The 24,314-nt window shown below is 44.0% G+C and overlaps 1 protein-coding gene across 2 annotated transcripts in view; it reads left to right on the top strand.

Annotated features, from left to right (window-relative positions):
- LOC149435695 (transient receptor potential cation channel subfamily M member 2-like) overlaps positions 1–23,993 on the top strand; it is a 155,722-nt gene extending 131,729 nt beyond the window's left edge. For both annotated transcript variants that reach the window (XM_089662481.1, XM_089662480.1), the window contains exons 27-33: positions 3,449–3,525; positions 6,216–6,311; positions 9,467–9,553; positions 11,183–11,288; positions 13,457–13,558; positions 13,644–13,754; positions 22,291–23,993. In XM_089662481.1, the coding sequence (XP_089518607.1) occupies positions 3,449–3,525; positions 6,216–6,311; positions 9,467–9,553; positions 11,183–11,288; positions 13,457–13,558; positions 13,644–13,754; positions 22,291–22,416 (705 nt within the window). In that variant the 3' untranslated portion in view covers positions 22,417–23,993. The remainder of the gene's footprint in view (positions 1–3,448; positions 3,526–6,215; positions 6,312–9,466; positions 9,554–11,182; positions 11,289–13,456; positions 13,559–13,643; positions 13,755–22,290) is intronic.
- Positions 23,994–24,314: the final 321 nt, after the last annotated feature.

Below are 24,314 nucleotides of genomic sequence, written 5' to 3'. Positions count from 1 at the left end.
ACTAGTTACTAAAATCACAAATTTTTACAAAAGACTAAAATTACAATATCTACAAATTACTAAAATTACAATATGCTAAAAAGCTCCTAATTAGTAAGATTACTAATGACTAAAACGGCAAAATTCCTAGATTACAAGTTACTAAAATTAATAAAATCTAAAATTTTACAAATTACTAAAATTACAACTTACTAAAATTACCAAATTTCTATATTACTAGTTACTAAAATTACAAATTTTTACAAATTACTAAAATTACAGCTTAGTAAAATTACTAATGACAAAATTCCTAGATTACAAGTTATTAAAATTAATAAAATCTCAATTTTGCCAATTTTACAAATGACTAAAATGACAAGTTTTACAAATTATAAATTACTAAAATTACAACTTACTAAAATGACAAAATTCCTAAATTACTAGTTACTAAAATTGCTAAAATCACACATTTTTACAAAAGACTAAAATTACAATAGCCACAAATTACTAAAAGTACAACTGATGAAAGTTAAAAATTTTTACAAATTGCTAAAATTATAAATTACTAAAACTACATATTTTACAAATTCCAAATGACTAAGATTCCAAATGTCTAAAGTTACACATTTTACAAATTACTAAAATGACAAATTTTACAAATTGCAAACTACTAAAATGACTACATTTCCAATTACTAAAATGACAAATGCTAGGTTTAAAACAACTAACTGGGGTTAACTACAAATGTTATTCTCTGATTTGTCTCTTTTATATGGCATCTTGCATACTGTACTGATGTTTGAGCATCAGCATTCTGGACGTAATTTCTTGTGTTTTTTGTTTTGCCCGTATTGATTTGCACTATGCGCATTTCCATGCACAATACATTTCTAGGCAAAAACCACTGGCATGTGTGCTCATGCGTGCATTTGTGTGCAACGGCACAAAATACTGACAGGAATACAAATATTATTATTATTTTTTTTTTTTTAACTTAAGAATATGGGCTGCATTTTAGATCAGTAAAAAAATGCTCACTGAGCTTTTTCAAGCTGCAGTGTGTAAGAGGCCTAAAGGTGCTCAAATCATGTTTCTGCTACAAACAGATTTGGTGCTAAAAACACCAAAAAAGTTGAAAATTTACATACAAACAAAATAAAATCAGCAACAATGAAAAAAGGGGTTTGCTAAAAATGAAAGCAGTAACCGTAATTTATGAATGAAAGCTACAATAGGACCATTGATTTATAAATGGAAGCAAAGCAGGACCCGATCAGTCAAACTGATAGTTCAGTCAGATTGTGGAGGAAGATGGGGCCAATCCCTATATAATCCTCAGAGCCCTGTGACAGTCAGGTGCTGTGCTCCGTCTACAGAGTGGGAGTGTAGGCTGCAGGACTGAGCTGTCAGCTTGATGGGGAGGCAATCAGATACTATCGGGATCAACCATCTTCAGTATCTTCTTTAGCCCTCCTGATCTCCAGCTACTTACTGACCTTCAGGGCCAGGACAAGGTGTGGGCAGAAGGGGCAACTGCCCTGGGCACAGGGGTAGGGAGGGTAGAGTGCCCCTTCAATGAAAGCACCTTTCAGTGGATGGCAACCAGCAGCCAATGACTTCATGGTCACTCTGACAGCCACTGCTGCAACACTGTGCTCCAAAATGCACGCCTCCACCCCATCCACCCACAGCTGTCACCAAAAACACAGCATGCATGGGCAGCACAGGGGCTAAAACGCATTTCAACATGCAATATATATATATATATATATATACTGTGTGTGGTGGCTCTTGATGCATTGACTCCAGCCTCAGTCCACTCCTTGTGAAAGTCCCCAACACTTTTGAATGGCCTTTTCCTGACAATCCTCTCCAGGCTGCAGTCATCCCTGCTGCTTGTGCACCTTTTTCTTCCACACTTTTCCCTTCCACATAACTTTCTATTAATGTGCTTTGATACAGCACTTTGGGAACATCCAACTTCTTTTGCAATTCCCTTTTGAGGCTTTCCCTCCTTATGGAGGGTGTCAATGATGGTTTTCTGCACAACTGTCAGGTCAGCAGTCTTTCCCATGATTGTGATTCCTACTGAACCAGACTGAGAGACCATTTAAAGGCTCAGGAACCCTTTGCAGGTGTTATGGCTTAATTAGCTGATTAGAGTGGGACACTTTGAGCCGAGAATATTGCACCTTTTCACAATATTCTCATTTTCTGAGATTGTGGATTTGGGGTTTTCATGAGCTGTAAGCCATAATCATCCCAATTATGACAAATCACGGCTTGAACTATCTTGCTTTGCATGTAATGAGTCTATCTCATATATTAGTTTCACCTTTTAAGTTGCTGCACTGAAATAAATGACCTTTTGCGCGATATTCTAATTTTTCGAGTTTCACCTGTATATACATATATACATATATACATACACACATATACATACATATATATATATATATATATATATATATATATACACACACACACATATATACATATATAAACACACACACACACATATATATATATATATATATATATATATATATATATATGCACACACAGTATCTCCCAGAAGTGAGTCCCCCCTCACATTTTTGTAAATATTTGATTCTCTCTTTTCATGTGACAACACTGAAGAAATGACACTTTGCTACAATGTGACGTAGTCAGTGTACAGCTTGTATAACATGTAAATTTTCTGTCCCCTCAAAATAACTCAACACACCGCCATTAATGTCTAAACCACTGGCAACAAAAGTGAGTCCACCCCTAAGTGACAAGGTCCAAATTGGGCCCAATTAGCCATTTTCCCTCCCCGGTGTCATGTGACTCATTAGTGTTACATTTGGTGGTATCGCTCTCACTCTCATACTGGTATGAGACTCCGATCCATTTTGCTCAATCTGCAGATCCGTTCCATCCTGCGGGGATCTTCGGCTTTCTTTACAACTTACCTTTTCTTGGAGCGGGTCCGGTGTCACCCCGTATAGGTTGCATGCCGATGATCCCGGCAGGATACGGGGATTGCCGGCATGCAACCTATACAGGGTGACACCGGACCCGCTCCAAGTAAAGGTAAGTTGTAAAGAAAGCTGACAATCCCCGCAGGATGGATCGGATCCATCTTACGGGGATCGTCGGCTTGCTTTATAACTTACCTTTTCGTGGAGCGGGTCTGGTGTCACCCCATGCGGTCGGTGTCACCCGGTGCGGGCCCCACTCCCCGCACCTGCCTCAGGACTCCACTGCCGCTTAGTGAATTGTCCCTGTTCAAAGTTTGTGGTCGAACTTGCGTTAGGTTCGAATGTTCGACCACAAACCAAACAGGGGAGTGTTCGACCCATCACTATTAGGGTACATGAAAGACTACCAGAGAAAGACAGCAACACAAAAGTGGACAAAGTAGTGATCATGAAAAAGGTTCTGGGTATGAAAGTGATTAGCTTACCCTGTATATCATCCACAGGTGGAATTCCCAGGATATAATCCTCTCCTGTACCATGCCGAGAGGATTGACCGTGGGGAGTATGACCCCAAAACTGAGTAAGTCATTTATTTTTAGCATTTTACCACTCCCATTTACAGAGAGAAAAAGAATAAAACACAAATTTTGGTAAATTCAGAAGAAAATTGATTCTCTTTCTGTTGAGATCAATAGGGACAGACAGAAATTTGACACAATGAAAAGCATAAAGGTTTTAAATAAACATTATGTGATAAGAAACACAAAGCAAATTGCTGAAAAGAATACAATAATCGAAATATCCAAAGCATACACTAATATTAAGAATATATAGCAGGAGAAAAATATAGAGAATTTAGCCAGCGTACAAGACTTCATGAAATATGAATAATATGACACAAGGCACACTGAAATATTAGTATCCATAAACACTATACAGCAGGGGTGTTTAAACTGTGGTCCACAGGCCACGAGACCCTCGGAGCCCTCTGATGTGGCCCTTGGCCTCAAACTATGGGAGCGCACGCATGGGATTGGCAACCCATTGACCTGATCTGGGCTTGCCGACTCGCCGTCGTAGAGGGCATCGAGCCAGCAGTGGAGGAAGCAGGTGGCCATGGAGGGAACAGTAATGCCAGCTCCTGTTCCAGGCGGAGGGAGACCAAGTGCCCTTTGTCTGGGACTTTTCTAGCATCCTGGAGATGGAAAGGAATGCCAGCAGAAGCTGGAAGAGGAAAAGAAGGTCCGTATATTTAATACCACATTAATTGCGCTTTTGCTATGGGCATATCAGCACTTATCAAAGGGTTAACAACTATTATTTATTTCAGGTACTTATATAGCGCCGTCAATTTATGCAGTGCTTTACATGTATATTGTACATTCACATCAGTCCCTAACCCTCAAGGGGTGTACAATCTAAGGTCCCTAACTCACATTCATACATACACATACTAGGGCCAATTTAGACAGGAGCCAATTAACTTGTCATGTACTTTGGAGTGTGGGAGGAAACTGGAGTGCCTGGAGGAAACCCATGCAGGCACAGGGAGAACATGCAAACTCCAGGCAGGTGGTGCTGTGGTTGGGATTTGAACCAATGACTCTAGTACTGCCAGGCAGAAGTACTAACCACTGAGCCACTGTGCCGCCCTATTAGGCTGCTTTCACACTGATCTGTGGGTGCAGCGCAGTGCACCTTCGGCTTTCCTGCAGGTTAGCTGAACTGAGCCATAGACTTCTGTTATAACCTGCAGGTGTCATGCTATGGCAAAGTGCTGCTAACCTACAGGCAAGCTGAAGGTGCACTACAGTGGACCACAGCACATCAGTGTGAAAGCAGACTTTTAGGGGGCTCAGGACAGTAAGGGCGTGTTTAAATTTGCAATTTGGGGGGTTTTAAAACCCCATAGATGAAATCCCCCCCCCCAACCACTTGTGTAGTGTCTGGGGTCACATTGGCAATCCCGCCCCATGCTCCAAGGGGCCCATGCGGCCTCCCTGTCACTTTCTGTTTTATACTTGGTGAGGAGGGATGGCAGGGGTGGTATACACAGGAACCGATCCTTTCCATTTTCCTCCTGCAACCGCCAAAAGACATCATCTCCATCTCTTCCTCCCTTCCTCTGGCATTCAGCGGCCTCAGGAGGAAGATGTTCATCATGCTATTCAAAATAAAAAATGTAAATTCTGAATCAGTGGCCCTTGTTTTTCAAAAGTTTGAGCACCCTTGCTATACAGTATATACACTATATGGCCTAACATTGTTGACCATCACACCCAATTATGGATAATGGTATGTTGACTTCCCCCTCTAAGTTATCCAGGTGTTTCCAGTGAAGGGTACTGGTAATACAACAGCATACAAGGACATTGTAGACAATTGTGCTCTTCCACCCTTGTGGTAACAGTTCGGTGAAGGCCTTTTCCTGTTCCAGCATGACTGTGCCCCTGTGTGCACAGCCAGCTCCTTAAAGACATGGTTTGACAAGTTTGTTGTGGAGGAACTCACGTGGCCCAGGGGCGGACTGACCATTTGGAAACTCGGGCACTTCCCGAGGGCCCGGGGTCAGTAGGGGGCCCCTGGAGATGCCCCTGGTACCTTTTTCGTTGGCTTTTTTGAGTTTGGGCAAGGACACAGGGGCCCCATGATCCCATATAGCCCGGGGGCCCCATCCTGGCGTGGCCTGACTTCAACCCTACTGAACACCTTTGGAACAAACTGAAACACCAATTGTGGGTCAAGTCTTCTCATACAACATCAGTAAATGACCAACAAATGCTCTTTTGGTCCCATCAGTACAAATTCCCACAGACACACTCCAAAGTCTTATAGAAACCTTCCCAGGAAAATGAAAGCTGTTGGTGCAAAGGAGGACCGACTCCATAAAAATGCCTATGGTTTCAGAATAGGATTTCCAACAAGCCAATACAGGTGTGGAGTTCATATGCCTGCACACTTTTGGGCATAGAGCTTATTTCACATGTAGTTTTACCATGACCCGAATGGTGATAAAATATACAAAATAAATGCTGTACTCACAAATCCATACAGCACTAAATACAATATGGACATCTGCTGTGCTGTCTGCATTCATATATTGAGGAATGGTGAATTTATTTCTCCGTATAATTAATAGAGGGCATCACAGAGCAAATTATTAGTTAGAATGTCTCAGAATAATTATATAGATGGAGATTCAAGAGTTCTTTTCCTGTGTACAGCCTCTGCACTTAACCTGTGTTCTCTTTTTATCCCTTGTGAATCCAGGATGGAGCAGAAGAGCCGTCAGTACAATGTTATAGATGGCCTCTATGACTTCCGCAGCTGCTGTGGCATCTATACAGTCAAGGATGGTTTGCCCTTGTAAGTCCAATATGTTTTATGCTGCCTTCTGTCATTTAGGGCAGATCTGTACCTACCCCATTCACTGACCTCCCTGATGGGTTTCTGGTGGACCCCCTGACCTCAAATACTGTACAGCAGGGGCGGACTGACCATTCGGAAACTTGGGCACTACCCGAGGGCCCGGGGTCAGTAAGGCGCCCCATGAGATGCCCCTGGAACCTTTCATAGGCTTTTTTGGGTGTGGTTTGAGTGTGGGCAAGGACACAGGGGCCCCATGATCCCCTATTGCCCAGGGGCCCCATAAGTTGTCAGTCCACCCCTGCTGTACAGTATGTAAAAATGATAAATGCAAAAAAAGATAAAAGTGACATTTGTTGATGTTGATTGTACAGAGCCCAAGAGAGGGCAGGCACTAGTCAGAGCAAAGCAGAGATGGCAGGCACTAGTCAGAGCAAAGCACTCACCCACTTGTGACTAGTACTCAAGATGCCTCCAAACTAAAGACAAGGGCTTCAGAGAAGATGACTACTTTCAGGTTTGCTACTTACAATCATTGTAATAGTGGCTTCACCCTTAATCAACAGTGTACCAGGGTTTTTATTACTGACCACTGACCACCAACGTCATAGGGACTTTGGCACTGTCAATGTCAAACAATATACCAGGGCTTAGTCAATGACTACCAATGTCATGGAGCCATCATCACTATCCACTCATTACTAATCTAATTGTGATGTCTCCACTGACCACCAATAAGACTTTGCCACTGACCATCAAGGTAACGGGGGGCATAGTTACTGACCACTAATGTAATGAAGGCTTCACCACTTACCTCCAATGTAACAAGGGCTTCACTACTAACAATCAATGTAATGGGTGTTTTGTTACTGATCATCAATAAAAAGAGAGGAATTCAATGCTGATCAGCAAAATTATTGGCTTTGCCATGGACTACCATTATGAAAAGGGTTTTGCCACTGTTCTCCAACATTATCAGGGCTTTGCCACAAACCACCAATATGTAGGAGGCTTCACCAATGACCACCGATATAACAAGGGCTACCAAAATGACAACTAACTTAAAGGGACTTCCCCTTTACAATGATGGTCCATGTGGAAGCCATCAACCAAAAGGGGTCTCTGCCACTAAGCATGTAAAGGAGGCTTTGCTGCTGACAAGGAACTATGTCATTACCACAAACCTATATGAACCTTCACCATTTACCATCAAAGTAACATGGGTTTTGCCACCTACTACCATTGTAACGGGGATCTTTATCCTGAAACCAGTATAATGGGCCACTTTGAAATGTTTGTGTCTCACGTTAACATTCTGTTATGGGGCCCTATAATTTGTAGATTTGCTTGTGATCAGAACTGATATTTCAATATTGATTTTTCTCCATTTATACATAGCCTCCATCAGCATGTAATGCGGTTCCACTGATGGCTGAGTCTCTTCAGAGGGTTTTTGAAATTCTTTCTGTCCTTATTACAGAGAATTAGTGGCAGATAATTCCTTCACGTTATTATTATTATTATTATACAGGATTTATGGCGCCAACAGTTTGCTCAGCAATTTATAATATAACGGGAGACAATACAGCAACAATACAGTTCAATACAAGAGGGATAGGAGAGCCCTGCTCCTTGGAGTTTACAATCTAGGAGGGAGGGGCTAGTGGTACAAAAGGTAGTAACTGTGAGGGATGGACTGGTAGGAAGAATAGAAGATTCCATTATTAGATGAGGGCAGGATAGGCTTCCCTGAAGAGATAGGTTTTCAGAGATAGCCTAAAAGTGAGCAGAGTAGGCGATAGTCTGATAAATTGGGGTAGAGAGTTCCAGAGGATGGGGAAGCTCTGGAGAAGTCCTGGAGATGAGCATGGGAGGAGGAGACAAGGGAGCTAGAGAGCAGGAGGTCGAGCGAGGAGCGGAGAGTACAGTTTGGGTGATATTTGGAGACAAGATTGGTGATGTAATTTGGGGCAGAGTTATAAACGGCTTTATATGTTATTGTTAATGTTTTGAATTTTATCCGTTGGGCAATGGGAAGCCAGTGGAGGGATTGGCAGAGAGATGGAGGACACTGAGTGGAGGCCAGTGGAGGGATTGGAAGAGAGAGGTAGAGGACACTGAGTGGAGGCCAGTGGAGGAATTGGCAGAGAGGGGTGGAGGACACTGATTGGGAGCCAGTGGAGGGATTGGCAGAGAGAGATGGAGGACACTGAGTGGAGGCCAGTGGAGGGATTGGCAGAGAGAGGTAGAGGACACTGAGTGGAGGCCAGTGGAGGGATTGGCAGAGAGAGGTAGAGGACACTGAGTGGAGGCCAGTGGAGGGATTGGCAGAGAGGGATGGAGGACACTGAGTGGAGGCCAGTGGAGGGATTGGCAGAGAAGGATGGAGGACACTGAGTGGAAACCAGTGGAAGGATTGGCAGAGAGGGGTGGCTGATACAGAACAGTTAGTAAGGTGGATGATTCTGGCAGCAGCATTCATGATGGACTGAAGAGGGGATAGCCTGCGATGAGGTCGGCCAATGAGGAGGGAGTTACAATAGTCAAGGCGAGATACAGTATAACAAGGGAGTGAATAAGTTGCTTAGTGGTTTCCGAGGTTAGGAACGGGCGTATCTTTAGATGTTAAGGTGAAGTCTACAAGATTTGGACAGTGATTGGATTTGGGGCTGAAAGGACAGATGGGAGTCTAGGATGACACCTAGTACCCTGGCATGAGGGGAGGGACTGATGGTTGTATTGTTAATCTTGATGGAGAAGTCAGGGGGGGGGGGGGGGGCACGGGCTGGGGGGAATACTAAGAGCTCAGTTTTGGAAAGATTGAGTTCACTTGCAGTAGACCAGAGTCCAGGGAGCAGAAGTAGCAGCCATGATGGTTTAGATGCATTATCTTCCTGAAGAATAGTCCTGATATGAGTTTTCCTCTAGCTTCCTCAGAGTATAAATGATGGCTTATATGGCCCAATGATATGAATTAAAAAGTCCTTGTTGCTCAAAAGAAGCCCACAAACTTCCCTAATGCTGGAATTCATATGTAGAGTTCTCTCTGGTGTAGTAACTGGATAAGGATTTTCCTCTGCCCTCATCACTAGAATGATAACAACAGGACCAAGTACAGTCTGTGCTTAAAAAGGAAATCTTGTCACTTTATGCAGAAACCCAATGGGACGAACTGGACTGAAAGGAATCGGGAATATGCGTTGGTTTGGGCCAAACCATTCTTTGCATCCTGTACTTACACGGTGAGCAGCAATAATGTTTATTTCTTATACCCTTTTCTGTACAGTTGATGACTAGATGTGCATCTCAGAACTGAGAAATGAGCAGGGCAGTACAGAGGATTGAATAGGAAAACACAGAGAGGATTGAGTAGGGTGTAATAGTACAACACAGAGGGCTGAGCAGGAGCTCACAGGTGGTAGAGCAGACCAGCACATAGGGCTGAGCAGGAGCTCACAGGTGGTAGAGCAGAACAGCACAGAGGGCTGAGCAGGAGCTCACAGGTGGTAGAGCAGAACAGCACAGAGGGCTGAGCAGGAGCTCACAGGTGGTAGAGCAGAACAGCACAGAGGGCAGAGCAGAACAGCACAGAGGGCAGAGTAGTCAGTACAGAAGACACAGCAGGACAGTACAATTGATGGAGCAGACAGTATAGGGGACAAAGCAGGACAGCACAAAGGCAGAGTAGACAGTGCAGAGGACACTACATGACAGTACAGTAGGTGGGGCAGACAGTACAGGGGACACAGTAGGACAGTACAATCGATGGAGCAGACAGTACAAGGGACACAGCAGGACAGCACAGAGGCAGAGCAAACAGTACAGAGGACACAGCAGGTTAGCACAGGTAGCAGAGCAGGAAAGGACAGAAGGCAAAGTAGACAGTATTGAGGACAAAGCAGAACAGCACCGAGGGCTGAGTAGCACAGCACAAAAGGAAGAGTAGACAGTAAAGAGGACACAGCAGAACAGCTCAAAAGACAGAGTAGACAGTACAGAGGACACAACAGCACAGTACAGAGGACACAGTAGGGCAACACAGAGAACACAGCAGGACAGTACAGAGGACATAGCAGGGCCACACAGAGGACACAGCAGGGCAACACAGAGGACACAACAGGACAGCATAGATGACAGAGTAGACAGTACAGATGACACAGCAGGACAGCACAGAAGACAGAGTAGACAATACAGATGACACAGCCGGGTAGCACAGAAGACAGAGAAGACAGTACAGAGGACACAGCGGGGCAGCATAGATGACAGAGTAGACAGTACAGAGGACACAGCAGGGCAACACAGAGGGCTGGGTAGACAGTACAGAGGACACAGCAGGACAAAGGACACAGCAGGACAGGACAGAGGACACAGCAGGATAGCATAGAGGACATAACAGGGCAGCACATAGGGCTGGGTAGACAGTACAGAGGACACAGCAGCACAGTAGACAGGATAGAGCAGGACAACAAAGAAGGCAGAGTACACAGTACAAATGACAGAGCAGAACAGCCCAGAAGGCAGATTAGACAGTACAGAGGACAGAGCAGGACAGCATAGAGGATAAAGTTGGACAGCACAGAGAACAGAGTAGGCCTGTGGAGATGATGGATCAGATGGTATAAAGGACACAGCAAGGCAGCAGAAAATTGTCAGGACAGAGCACAGAGTAAGCACAGTACAAAGGACAATATGCAGTATCTCTGTACAGAATACATATCTCTGTGCAGGCTGTAAGAGGTCCCAAAACAGACGTCATGTTAGTGGCTCCTAGGGTACACTGCATCTTTTTAGAGTATCTAACATTCTTGTTTTTGGCAATCATTTTGCAATGTGACTGCATTTACTGATTCATCTTTTGACTGCATTGCTAGGTGGAGCACCGGCTCAGCCAGCGGCCTCAACCAGACAGCATCCAAGAATATTCTGGAAGTTCTGGTAGTGAGGTGGAGAGGAAATGAGCTTTGGTCATTACCGGGGGTAAGGGAAAAAAGTATGCTAATAATTATCATTGCTCACAGTAATGATGGAGGAAAAAATGTATACCAATGGGCTGTTTGGTGTTAGGTTGGTGTTTGGGCACTCATGTTTACATAGAGTATTACATGTCATTCTGTGGAATTATGGCTGAACCTCCTGGATGACTGATGTTAGAAGGCATTGTCTCTGGATTATGTACCATTTCCTGGAATTTTTGCACCTGTCACGGAAACCACCGCGAATTGGGCTCCTGAGGTGGCCTGGGGGCCAGCCTCTTTCCCACCCACTATGAACCCAGGACCAGGGAGATCCCCTTCTTGGGGTTACAAAGAACCTTTTCCCCAAGAGGGTTATATCACTTCTCTGGGTACCTGGCTGGCCATGAATTATACCAGCTACCCTTTCCATGCAATTAGGGCTGGAGGGACTGTTTCTGAGACCCCTCGGCATAATGTACATGGTGGAACTATGTGCAGGGAATGAATTCCAGCACATGTGGGTTTAAGAAACTTTATTGTTTGCTGTAATTAGGTTTAGGTGATAAGCTGTCACTTTGTTTAATCACCTCCAGAGTCCAGGCTGCTAGGTGCCGGGAAGGAATACATTATTTTTTCTTGTGTTTGATTGTTTATTTGTTTATGTAATGTAATTCTCTGCTGGGATTTGTAATGTGTGCCATACCTGTCTAGGGGGAAGGTTTTGTGTATAAATGCTGTGCTGTTTGTTAATAAAGTCAATCCTGTTTTACTCCAACATTGGTTCTGTCTGATGCTTGGGGTACATTTTCTATATTCAAGTTCCAGAGTGGATGAAGCTGTAGTTTGGTGGAGATACCCAGTCGGGGTGTCAGGCAGTCCGTCACAGCATCCAAATGCTTTCCGGGTAAAACAAACTGCCACATAAATTCTATGCTGTAGATGAAACAGATGGAATTGTAAAACTTTCTCATTCAATAAATCAGAAGATCATGTCACTTCGAAAAGCAATAGGGTTGATGAACCTCTTTGAATATGTGGCATACTCAGTGGTGTATTTAGATTTTGTGCTGCCCTAGGCAACACAAAAATGGGACCCCCCCCCCTTCCTACGGAGATAGCCTGACATTGACCAACAACATCCCTGCCACCCCCCCCTTCCTGCGGAGATAGCCTGACATTGACCAACAACACCCCTGTCCCCCCACACCCATGGGAGCCTTCCACTAACACACATACCTGCCCCCGGCGAGAGAGAGACTCACCTTCACAGCTCTGGACATCCCTGGGAATGAGAGTCGGGCTCTGCATACACCATCAAGCAGCCCACAGCCTCTCTCAGTTCCCACCTGGTCCCCACACCGCATATATCCCTTCTTCTGTCCCTTTTTCAGAAGAATGCCGCCCTAGGCAAATGCCTTGTGTGCGTTGTGGTAATACGCCCCTAGACATACCCCCACATCATAGGTCATATATCACAAGATTGATCAAACGGTGATAGCTGTCACTCTGTGTGTATGTGTAAGACTGTCACAGCACTTCATTGCCAAAAAAAAATACTCTGACCTATGAAAGCAGGATGGTGGTGTGGCTTACCATGGTGGCCACCAGAGGACAAACATGAGGAGAATACTAACACCCTCGGAATTAATTTTTGAAAAAAATATTTTAGTTTTAAATATCCAATTAATTAGACTGTATAGCCAAAGGTTTGAGAACACCTGACCATCACACTTATATTAGCTTTTGGGAGATTCTTTTCTAAAGACATGGGCAGAAATACCGTGTTGCCCAATCCCCCTGCAATAGCTTCCATTCTTTGTGGCAGAATTTCCACAAGATTTTGAATTATGTCTGTGGGAATTTTTGGCCATTCGGTCAAAAGAGGAGGATGAGAAGACCCATTCCATTCTAGCTCTGGTCAGAGCTCTGTTCAGGCCATTTGAGTTCTTCCTTGCCACACTGGTCAAATCAAAGCAAAGGTGCCAAGTCATGATATCACAATCAGAAAAGTGCCTTCTGCAAACTATTGCAAGCACACAATTGTCTAAAATATCTTTGTATGGTGTAAATGGTAGGTCTGCTTAAGTGTATGTACTATGCTGCAGTCCACCTTTCCTGTAAATGCTAACCATTCCACTGCGGAGCATTCAGGGTAATATCTTTTTCTCCATTCTGGGAATATTTTTTCAGGGCACGCTGGATCCTGGACAGCGGATTCCCATTAGGTTCAAGGCACTGCTAGTACATACAGACCTGAGTGAATTTCTGGCATTGCTGGACTCTGGGACAGAGGTTGGTAGTTTGCTGATTACATTTTGGTGCACCAAATCAGGTTAACAGCATTAGAACCCAACAACATATCTATCTTCTCTGATAGGTCTTCCACGGGTACCTGGATGATCCTCGAAATACAGACAATGCCTGGATAGAGACTCTTGCTGTCAACATCCACCTGGACACAAAGGAGAATTTGGACAAACTCTTGCAGGTTCAAGAAAGTTTTGTTTTATTATTTCCACATTTCTTCTGACCAGTGGCGTAACTAGAACCTTCAGGGCCCAGGTGCAATAAACCATGAAGGGCCCCCCTGACCTCTGGCCAGGCCCTACTTTCCAAGCCCAGTGGCAGAACACCAGGGCCCGGTCACAAGTGCAACTTTGTGACCCTGGAAATTCAGCCACTGGTGTCAGTAGTTTTTTTTATCTTTGTTATTTTATTTATATATATTTGACACTTTTTTAAATTTTTTAAAAAAATATTTTTACAATTTTTTTTAAGAGCCCCATTGGGGGGCTTTGTTCAGATATCAGGGGCCTACGCAGACCTCTGATGTTCCACTTTTGAGACAGAGAAAGGTTTGAGACAAAAATTAAGGACACAGCACTCAATATCTATCTCTGCAGCCTCAGCCTAGGAATAGCTCTGTACAGAACTTCCTGTTTATTCACAAACTGAAACATAGTAAACACAGTTTACTATGTTTCAGTTAGGAATGGGCAGGGTCATTGACTGGCACCGATCACTGACTCTGTCCATTCAGAAAAGGAAGGGGTTGGTAAATGACACATTTACTGGCCTCTTCCCCGCTCTCCATCCTGACAGATCCCCCGCAGCATCCAGGGGAAGAGGGGGGCCGGGAAAGAGCTCAGGGGGCTGGAGAGCACATGGGGGCAGCAGAAAAAATCTAGATAGGAGGAGCAGCGGGGATGGCTGCCTATAGAGGAACTGATCTCTTCATGTTTCTCCTGCAGCCGCTGAATGGTGGCTTCTCTTCCTCTCTCTCCTGCAGGCATTCATCGGCTGCAGGAGGAATATGGAGAGATCAGTTCCTCTGTATGCGGACGTACAGAGGAGCCACATGGGCCCCCTGGAGCATGGGGCTGGGTCGCAATTGTGACCCCTGTAGCTACACCCCTGCTTCTGACTACTGTTGTGTACAGGCGTACTGTGGGAGCTCTGGCTGTATTCAAGGCAAAGTATTGAAACACAAAGGGCATAGGGAGTTGGACACTGCCAGGGGGGACATAAACCAATGCAAAAAAACTTTCTAAAAACACTATTTAGCAGACAACATTGAAAATAGATATATACTTTAAATAACATGCTCTACAGATGCATTTGAGTGATACGTGTTGTTAGAGAACATTACAATTTTCTGGGACAGCACCTGTGTCACTGTATTGTGCCATCACATAAATTGAATGTGTAATTGTTTTATTCACTTTTACAGTATGCCTTTTCTTACAACTGCCCCAATGTGGCTTTTGGTCCCCCAGGCATAACAGCCACAAAACAGTGTGGCAGTGTTTTGCCCAAGCCATTGCATAGCCTCTTGGTCACTTAGGGAGATTGGTGGTTAAGACAACTCACTAGAGGTGGAGGTGACTACTAAACTGTCATTGTCGTCAAATTTCAGGTATGGGGTTGAACCAATAAGCTTCAGTGGTGTGCCCCAGTTGGCATCCTTTCTGGCCACCAGCACAGTGAGCTGTGAAGAAGATATAATGTTCCTGCCCATGTTTGCTGGACCTGTGTCTGTGGTCATGTGGACCTTCCCATTACTACGTGGTCTACCATCATGGAGACATTGGAGTTGGTTTACTAAAACTGGAGAGTGCAAAATCTGATGCAGCTGTGCATGATAGCCAATCAACTTCTAACTGCAGCTTGTTCAATTAAGTTTTGACAAAAAAAAAGGAAGCTAATTGGTTTCAATGCAGAGTTGCATCAGATTTTGTACTCTCTGGTTTTAGTACCCCATTATGTTCCACATGAAAATGGAGGGCAGAGAGGCCTTCCCTGTGGATTTTTTTTTGTTCCAGCAGCTGGGGAAGAGATGCCTGCCTGACGTCCAAGGGACGTATTTGTCCCATGTTTTTAATTGCCTGTATCATCTGATTAAGAACTTACAACTCTTTTTTTTTGGGTTTGACTCAAAATATTAGTTCTTATCAACAAACAACAAATGGATCTAGCTTTTTGCCAATTATTTCATGAAATGGCTTAGTTACAGCAACTGAAGTGTACGAACTTTAAAAACAAAAAACTGATTCTTTTGGCGTTCCGTAATCTTATGGTCCTCAAAGGGTTAAGGATATAACTGGAGATGGCAGATTGGGGTTTGGAGAGGCGGAGTGAGGTTGAAGCCTACATTTGTTCCTTCTCTGTGTGGCCCCATGCTGACCCTCTTCCCTACTGGAAATGCTGGAAGGTAAGCCTCTCAGCTCCTTCTAAGAATTCCATCCCTAATGCTTGAGTCTGCAAATGGAGATCCTTTTGTAGTGGGGGGAAGAGGTGGAAAGAGAGGAGCGAGAAGGAGGCAGGGTTTGCACAGAGCAGCCCTGATCCTCCTCTTTTCAGGGCCCCCACCAGCACTCTTGGCCCCTCCTCCTTGACACTTGGTATAGGGGCACTCATTCATGCTCAATCCTGAGTCATCTCGGTGTGTCCATAAGACACACATAGCGCAGCTCGGCCCTGCCACCATCCCTCCTCTCTGGCTGTGATTGACAACAGCATGAGCCAATGGCCCCCATTGCTGTGTCTGTGTCCATGAGGAGAGAGAGAGAGCCGAGACAGCCTCTGCTTTTCTGCACATCACTAGATCGAGATCAGGCTCAGGTAAGTAGAAGGGGGTGCTGGGAGCTGCTTGAAAAAGGTTTTTTTATCTTAATTCATAGAACGCATTAAGATAAAAAACCTTCTGGCTTTAGAACCACTTTAAAAAAAATTATAAATGTGAAATAAAGCAAAAAAGAAAAAAAAACAACAAAAAAATGGAAACAGCAAAAGAAAGTATTTCTGCCACACAGAAAACAAAATCCTAAAATGAATTGGTGGGTCTATTCACAGTGAATAGGGGGGTAGGGGGTACATTTCACTAGCCCCCCACTCTGAATTTCAGTGTAATGTAGCAGTGGCACTCTGCGGCAATGTATCCAGCACAATGTTTAGCACTGTATATAGTCCTGAATATGTCTGTGGTAGAACACTGGTACAGTAGCACTAACTGTTTCTTCCTGCAAGAACTGTCAGCTGTCCCTCAGGAATTCTAATACACACTGACAAAGGGTTGCTGGCAGAGATGACTTTTATAGGGAGGTGGCCGGCACATGTGGCTACCACAAACCATTATTGTCCACAGAATTGCACCTGACCACACTTCACACTGCACTACAAGTCATTATGGACAATTTGTTTGTGACACTGTACTGTTCTTGTGACAGAATGTAAAAACATGTAAATATATAAAAAATCTAAAAGGAATTGTAATTTTTTTTTTTTTTAACATGCTGTCACCAGTCAGTGTCCCTAATCACTGTCACCCACACACAGTGCTCTAATCACCAACACTCCACTCACAGTGTCCCTGATCACTGCCACACCAGTTAGTGTCCCTGATCACTGCCACACCAGTTAGTGTCCCTGATCACTGCCACACCAGTTAGTGTCCCTGATCATTGCCACACCAGTTAGTGTCTCTGATCACTGCCCCACCAGTTAGTGTCCCTGATCACTGCCCCACCAGTTAGTGTCCCTGATCACTGCCACACCATTTAGTGTCCCTGATCACTACCACACCAGTTAGTGTCCCTGATCATTGCCACATGGGTGGACTGACCATTTGTAAACTTGGGCACTGCCCGAGCGCCCAAGATCAGTATGGGGCCCCATGAGATGCCCCTGGTACCTTTTTCATAGGCTTTTTTGAGTTTGGGCAAGGACACAGGGGCCCCATGATCCCCTATTGCCGGGGGACCCCATGAGTTGTCAGTCCGCCCCTGCTGCCACACCAGTTAGTGTCCCTGATCACTGTCACACCAGGTAGTGTCCCTGATCACTGCCATACCAGTTAGTGTCCCTGATCATTTCCACACCAGTCACAGTGTCCTTGATCACTGCCACACGCACAGAGATGGTGGGAACCCCTCATAATGGGCACAGCAGATGTACAGACCCGGGTAAGCATCCCTGATCGTTTCCACACCAGTCACAGTGTCCAGGATCACTGCCATACCAGTTACAGTGTCTGTGACTACCGCCACACAGGCCATAGTATCACCATAAGGACTTGTTCATATGTGCAATGCTTTCTGAATAGAAATAAAAGAAAAAAAAATTTAACATAATTCAGGATACAACTCTACTTGGTCCATTTAAAGGGACACAAACATTATATGACCAAACATTGTATATGTGAGGTCAAAAGCTCCAGGTGAAAGCACATCAGGTGTATTGGTAAAGGTGCACATATTTTGGGAGAAAATTTGAAAGCATATATGGAATATTCACTGAAGCGTCACAAGATTTATTATAGATGGGACACTTGTTGAAAGCATTATTGTTTATGTATATTTAACCACTTCATGTCCGGACCCTTTCACCCCCTTCCTGTCCAGGCCAATTTTCAGCTTTCAGTGCTATCACACGTTGAATGACAATTGCGCGGTCATGCAACACTGTACCCATATGAATTTTTTAGCATTTTTTTGAGACAAATAAAACTTCATTTTGGTGGTATTTATTCACCACTGGGATTTTTTTTTTTTGCTATATAAATGAAAGTCCAAACATTTTTTAAAAAACGTGTTTTTCTTATAAACTTTTGCAAAGAAATAATCTTTCTGTATAAATCTTGGCCAAAATGTATTCATATATCTTTTTAGTAAAAAAAAAACCCAAATTAGTTTATAACCAAAAATTATAATTTTTAAATTTTAAAATTTTTTAAATTTTAATTTTTTTTATATTATTATTTATGTTTTTTTTTTTTAACATACTATCACCCTAGCAGTACAGTGTCACCATAGTGACACTGCACTACTTGCGGGGGCTGATGAAGATTTTTTTTTTTACACTGATTGCTTTTACACCTATAAAGGCTGTAAAAGCAATCATTTCTCCTTCTCTCTGTCTGCATTCCTACAGCCATTGAGAAATACTGTGCGAGCTGTGATTGGTCACAGCTTGTCACATGGTACAAGGCTATTGTGAATAGCCCTGTACCATGTGATCTCTGTGATCATTTACAGATTTCACACGTACTAAGCAATGATGTCAGGAAGTGACATCTTGTTTACTACTATTCATGTGATCACTGATTGGCCATTAGATGTTAACATACAAAGCTAATTCAGAACAAATCTGAACCAAAGGCTATACTCCAAATGAATATCTGCCCTGATCAACTAAGATATGTGCTACCAAAATGTAATCCAGCAAATTCAGGCAGCAAAGGTCTTTATTCCCTAATGCCAATTCCACACAACCGATAGCCTTCCCTAGAAGCATCTCAACATAAAGGACAGCAAATACTCAGAGCAAATACATCCCAGTTCCCAAGTTGATCTGGTTGTTAGTGGGCGCTAGTGTTATGTCAGCAGCAAGGATGGCCAAATCTGTAGCTACACTCAGGAAACTAGGACCAAACTATATACAGAAAAGTAAATGTATTAATAGCAAAACAAAACACATGCAAACACCAACAAAACAGCAAACATCAAGATATAAGTGAACAAGGGCAGACTGACCATTTGGGAACTCGGGCACTGCCTGAGAGCCCGGGGTCAGTAGGGGACCCCATGATATGCCCCTGGTACCTTTCATAGGCTTTTTTGGGTGTGGTTTGAGTGTGGGTGAGGACACAGGGGCCCCATGATCCCCTATTGCCCGGGGGCCCCATGAGTTGTCAGTCCACCCTTGGCCATGATGTTTTCACTCCTTAGTGTGCCAGAGGTTGAGTCTTTGGTGTGGTTGTTGGAAGATGACACAACTTACTTCTTTGAATAGTACTCAGCTTGTTCCCAGCAGGTGATGTTAGATTGTATTACTGATGTGCTCTTTCTACTCAGACAAGGGAGATATGAACCAAACTTTGTTCAGCCTCTGCTCCAAGTCTGGTCAGAGATATTATTCCCAGTTTCAGTTTATTCACACCAAATTCAGATCTGCCTCTATACATCAAGAATCCCTTCCTCCTTCCTCAACTATAGCTGCTCGTGAGTGTTCCTTCCCTCCTGTATACCAGTACCCTGCATCATTACCACACTAACCCTGATTTTAAGGATCCCCCTACAGTTCTGTTACCCATGGCAACCATCTTCCTCTGCTTCTGCTAACTTTCCCTCTATGTTCCCTAGTTAGGGTTGTCACCTCATCCCTTTAAAACCGAACATATATAATTACACAGGTTCTGAGACTAATTTAACCCCCCTGGCGGTATTTCTGAGTGTAGCTCGGGGTTAACTTTCAGTACCAAAAGCGGTAACCCCCCCAAGCTACACTCGGGAATACACTGCAGCATTGCTCTGGGATCCCTCCAGCACTTACCTTGTCCTTTGCTCCCGCGATGTCCCCCCTGCAGTGTCCCCGGCCATTTCCTCCGGCCAATGCCGGCATCTGTCTTCCGGGTTCCGTTCCCTGCGATGTCGGGACATACGGAGCATGGAACCGGCAGAAAATTTGGTAAAATGTTAAGTGACATTCACTAAATACACTAAAATCACATAGTATAACATTCCTGTATCAAACCATTTCGCATACATTTTGTCCCGAGTGCTTTGTCCGGCGCCCTGCCTGCATTTTTACTGTTCTTTCTGCCTGGAAACTGAGAAACGTCCATGGCGTCCAAAAAGCGTCCCTTTAGGTCAAAAGCGGTTTTATACCAGCTAGAGAACAGCGATAGTAAATCAGAACTACTTGCAGAATTGAGTGATAATGATTTGTGGGGAAATTTGTCATCAGACACTGAAAACGATTCTGCGACTTTGCTCAGCGATGTGCGAACTTGGCGCTCTATTTCAAATTTCAGTGTTTTTGGTTTGATTATATTATTGAATTAAATTTATTATTATATTATTATTTTTTATGATTATTTATTACATTATAATTTATGATTTTGTGTTTCAAATTTTATCATACCCGGGATGGTTACTAGACTCTTTTTCGGACAGATTTCAGTGAGTTATTCCTAAGAATTACAGGCCTACAATAAACAAAAACAACATATTTCCATGCAAAAAAATGTACCGCTTTGAGCACAGAAATATGGATATAATCAGACTGCTAGGGAGGTTAATGCAGATAAGGCACCAAGTAAGTTTAATTACCACCTCAATCAGCCACAGAGCCTGTGTAGTTATTATGTGTGCAGTTTTAATGTCTCCTACTAAATACCTTGTACTGTCTACTTTCCAAAAAAGGGGTCATTTTGGGTTATTTGTGCTGTCCTGACATTTTAGGGCTGTGAGACAGGCCGTTGGTACATCAGGATTGATCCACTTTCAAATATACTACTTTGTAGACTCTATAACGTTCACACCGACTAAATAATATACACTGATTTGGGTTATTTTTTATCAAAGAAATGTAGCAGAATACATTTTGGCCAAAATTTATGAAGAAAGATTATTCATTTGCAATACTTTATAACTGAAACTAAGAAAAACTGTTTTCAAAATTTTTCTTTTTTTTTATATATAAACCAAAAAATAAAACGCCAATGGTGATCAAATACCATGAAAGTAAATTAAGCTCTGTCTGATTCAAAACAATGACTAAAATGTAATTTGTGAAGAGTGCATGAGTACTGAGCACTCAAGCACTTGAGTCATTCAAAGCATAGCAGCACTGAAATCTGAAAAATGACCTGGGCAGGAAGGGAGAGAAAATTTAGTCTTTAGGTGATTGACTACTGGCCTGTGGGTTAGGGGGGACTGTACCTTTGACAGGTCCCTGTGTTTATTCCAGTAGTTGGGGCACTTTCTTAGGCCAAAGATCTAGAGGCCTGATCTCTAATCCATGTTGTCGGGTGTGCTTTGTTCCTAAATCTGTTGCTATATTCAGGGGCGTTTTTACCACAAGGCAAACAAGGCACTTGCCTAGGGCAGCATTTTTCAGAAGGGCAGCACATCCCCCCAGAAGAAGGGATGGAAGAAGGGTCACGTGCATCATGGGAACCAGGTGGGATCTGAGAGAGGCTGCGGGCTGCTTGATGGTGTATGTAGAGCCTGACTCTCGTTCCCGGTGATGTCCAGAGCTGTGAAGGTGGGTGTCTTTCTCTCTATTGCCAGGGGGGGGTAGTGGAAGGTACTCACAGTCAGTGTCAGGCTCTCTCCTTGGGGGGGGGGGGGAGAGGGGGATAATGGTTGTGTCTGTGGGGGCAGATGATTTTTGTGTTGCCTAGGTTAGCAGAAAACCTAAATACACCACTGGCTATATTGCTTGCACACTGTTACTGGTACAGATTGTTGTTTATTGATACTGCTGTTGTTTTACCCTGCTGGTTGGTGTAACCCCCAAAAATAACTCTTTTCTTAGCCTCAAGGTGAGTTGGAAAGTATGGTATTATTTAGAGAGTCGCCAGCACCAGGAACAGAAGGACCCAAACATGTAACGGCTCCTTCGGGGGTGGTGTCACACTCATTTTTATCTCTATAGGCTGCACATCTCCAACAGGACTCTGGATCAGAGGCATTACACTTCCACCTGTTCAGTCTTTATATTTCAGTCTTTTGTCCTTTCAGAACCTGAAGGAATCAGATGATGACATAACACTGCGGTGGCATCTCCTGGAGCAAAAGATTCCTCTTTACGCCAACGAGAAGGAGATTCTCCAGAGGACAGCTGAGCACCTCCATGCTCATTATTAATTTATGGTTTAAAGCTGAAGCTTTTATGGTTGTATCTTCCATCCCTGCTTTCTCATTACTCCCCCTGCATGTCATCAACATGGTAATTATATTTTAAAATAAAAACTGTTTTCATGAAATACCATATTTTGTGTGCAATTACATCATCACTGGGTTTCTGTTCCTCTTTGTGCAATGCAGGCAGATCATGGCTGGTGGGAGGGGCTGGCAGAGTGACTTCCCCCATTGGAATATACTATTTTGTGGACATTTTCCAACAGGTCCCCACTTAACCTGCTGAATTTCCATCCAGGTATGGCCTGTTATGAGCATCCCCAAACCCAATTATGCAAAGGCACCAGAAATTTACACCAAATTAGTTGACTGCAAGTAGAGTGTATTGCTACGGGTTAAGGGTGAGGATCTGTGCAAAGATGAATCAACCAGTCGAAAATCTAGTACTCTAAGCTGATTAAGGCTAGGTTGACACAAATGCGGCGCAGTACATCGCATGTTATTTGCACAGGAACCGCACTGCATTCGATTCGATCACATGCGATTTGTGTGCAGTGCGATTGGAGCCATACATTTTGTATGGCTCAAATCGCACCGCACCCGCACCAAAAAGGTGCAGGACTCTTTTTTGGGTCCGCACTAAAATCGGATCGCATGGGTATTCACACCTACGCAATCCGATTCTGCACATCGCACCGTGTTTTGCGCAGGGGCTGACTGACCATTTGGAAACTCGGGCACCGCCCGAGGGCCGGGGTCAGTAGGGGGCCCCATGAGATGCCCCTTGTCCCGATATGGGTCTCTGCCAGTCCCAGGTATTAATTTCTTGTTCCTAATCCCTCCTGGCCATAGGAAGAGCTTCCTCCAATTAGTATTCACTCCTGTGTGCCAAATGCCCCTAGCTGTAATTAACTCGCCACTCCACAAAAGGTCCCAAATTTAGGAAGAGCTTCCTCCAATTAGTATTCACTCCTGTGTGCCAAATGCCCCTAGCTGTAATTAACTCGCCCCTAAACCAAAAGGTCCAAAATTCAATTAGTGTATACATCCGTAATTCGTGCCTTACTTTTGTATTAATGTATTTCCCCCACTAATTATCCTGCCCAACCAGTCCTTTCTGTGTACAGCCACAAATTAAATTACTGTAGTTCCATTCTCTTCATTGTCACCTGCCAATGACCCCCTCCGCCTCTCTTCCTGCTCAGGGGGTTTAAGAGGTCAGTGCTGGTCTCTCTTGTTGTGCCATTCTGCTGGGCAACCACTGAGGGGTCCAGCTGGACTCTAGTGGCCCCCCGGCTCTGCCTGAGCCCCATTGGAGGAAGGGGGATCCCAGAAGCTACATCAGCCCTGCCTGGAATGCTGTCAGCTCTGCCTGAGACTATCGCATCAGCTTTGCATGAGTGCATGCTTCCCTTGTGCTATCTGACTGCTTATGAACTACCTTTTGGATTACAAATTGCTGTAGAGCCTTTAACTTTGCCCCCCGGGGCTGGATTACAAGTATTTTGGACTCTCTCTCCCTGCACTACTCCCCATTGATTGACTGTTGTCTGTTTTTAATAAAGCTTTAAGTGTTTGCCGTCTGCCTTGTGTGTTCTGTCCCACTTACCCTCCGTTACACCCCTGGTACCTTTTTCATAGGCTTTTTTGAGTTTGGGCAAGGACACAGGGGCCCCATGATCCCCTATTGCCCAGGGGCCCCATGAGTTGTCAGTCCGCCCCTGGTTTTGTGCACCGATTTAGGGGTGTTGTTAACATACACACCTGCATCAGTTCGCGTGAACGGGGTGCGATTCTGATGCGGTACGGAATTCACACAGAAAACGCTGCAAATTCCGCACCACATCAGTGTGAACCCAGCCTAACAGTTAGAAAGCATCAGCCTGTAGTACCTGTTATACCAC

This window comes from Staurois parvus, unplaced genomic scaffold (assembly GCF_062004578.1).
Source record: "Staurois parvus isolate SC_StPar_1 unplaced genomic scaffold, SC_StPar_1.0 ptg001481l, whole genome shotgun sequence".
Classification (NCBI taxonomy): domain Eukaryota; kingdom Metazoa; phylum Chordata; class Amphibia; order Anura; family Ranidae; genus Staurois; species Staurois parvus.
Note: the sequence above shows the minus strand (reverse complement) of the source record. Positions and strands in the feature narration are given on the sequence as shown.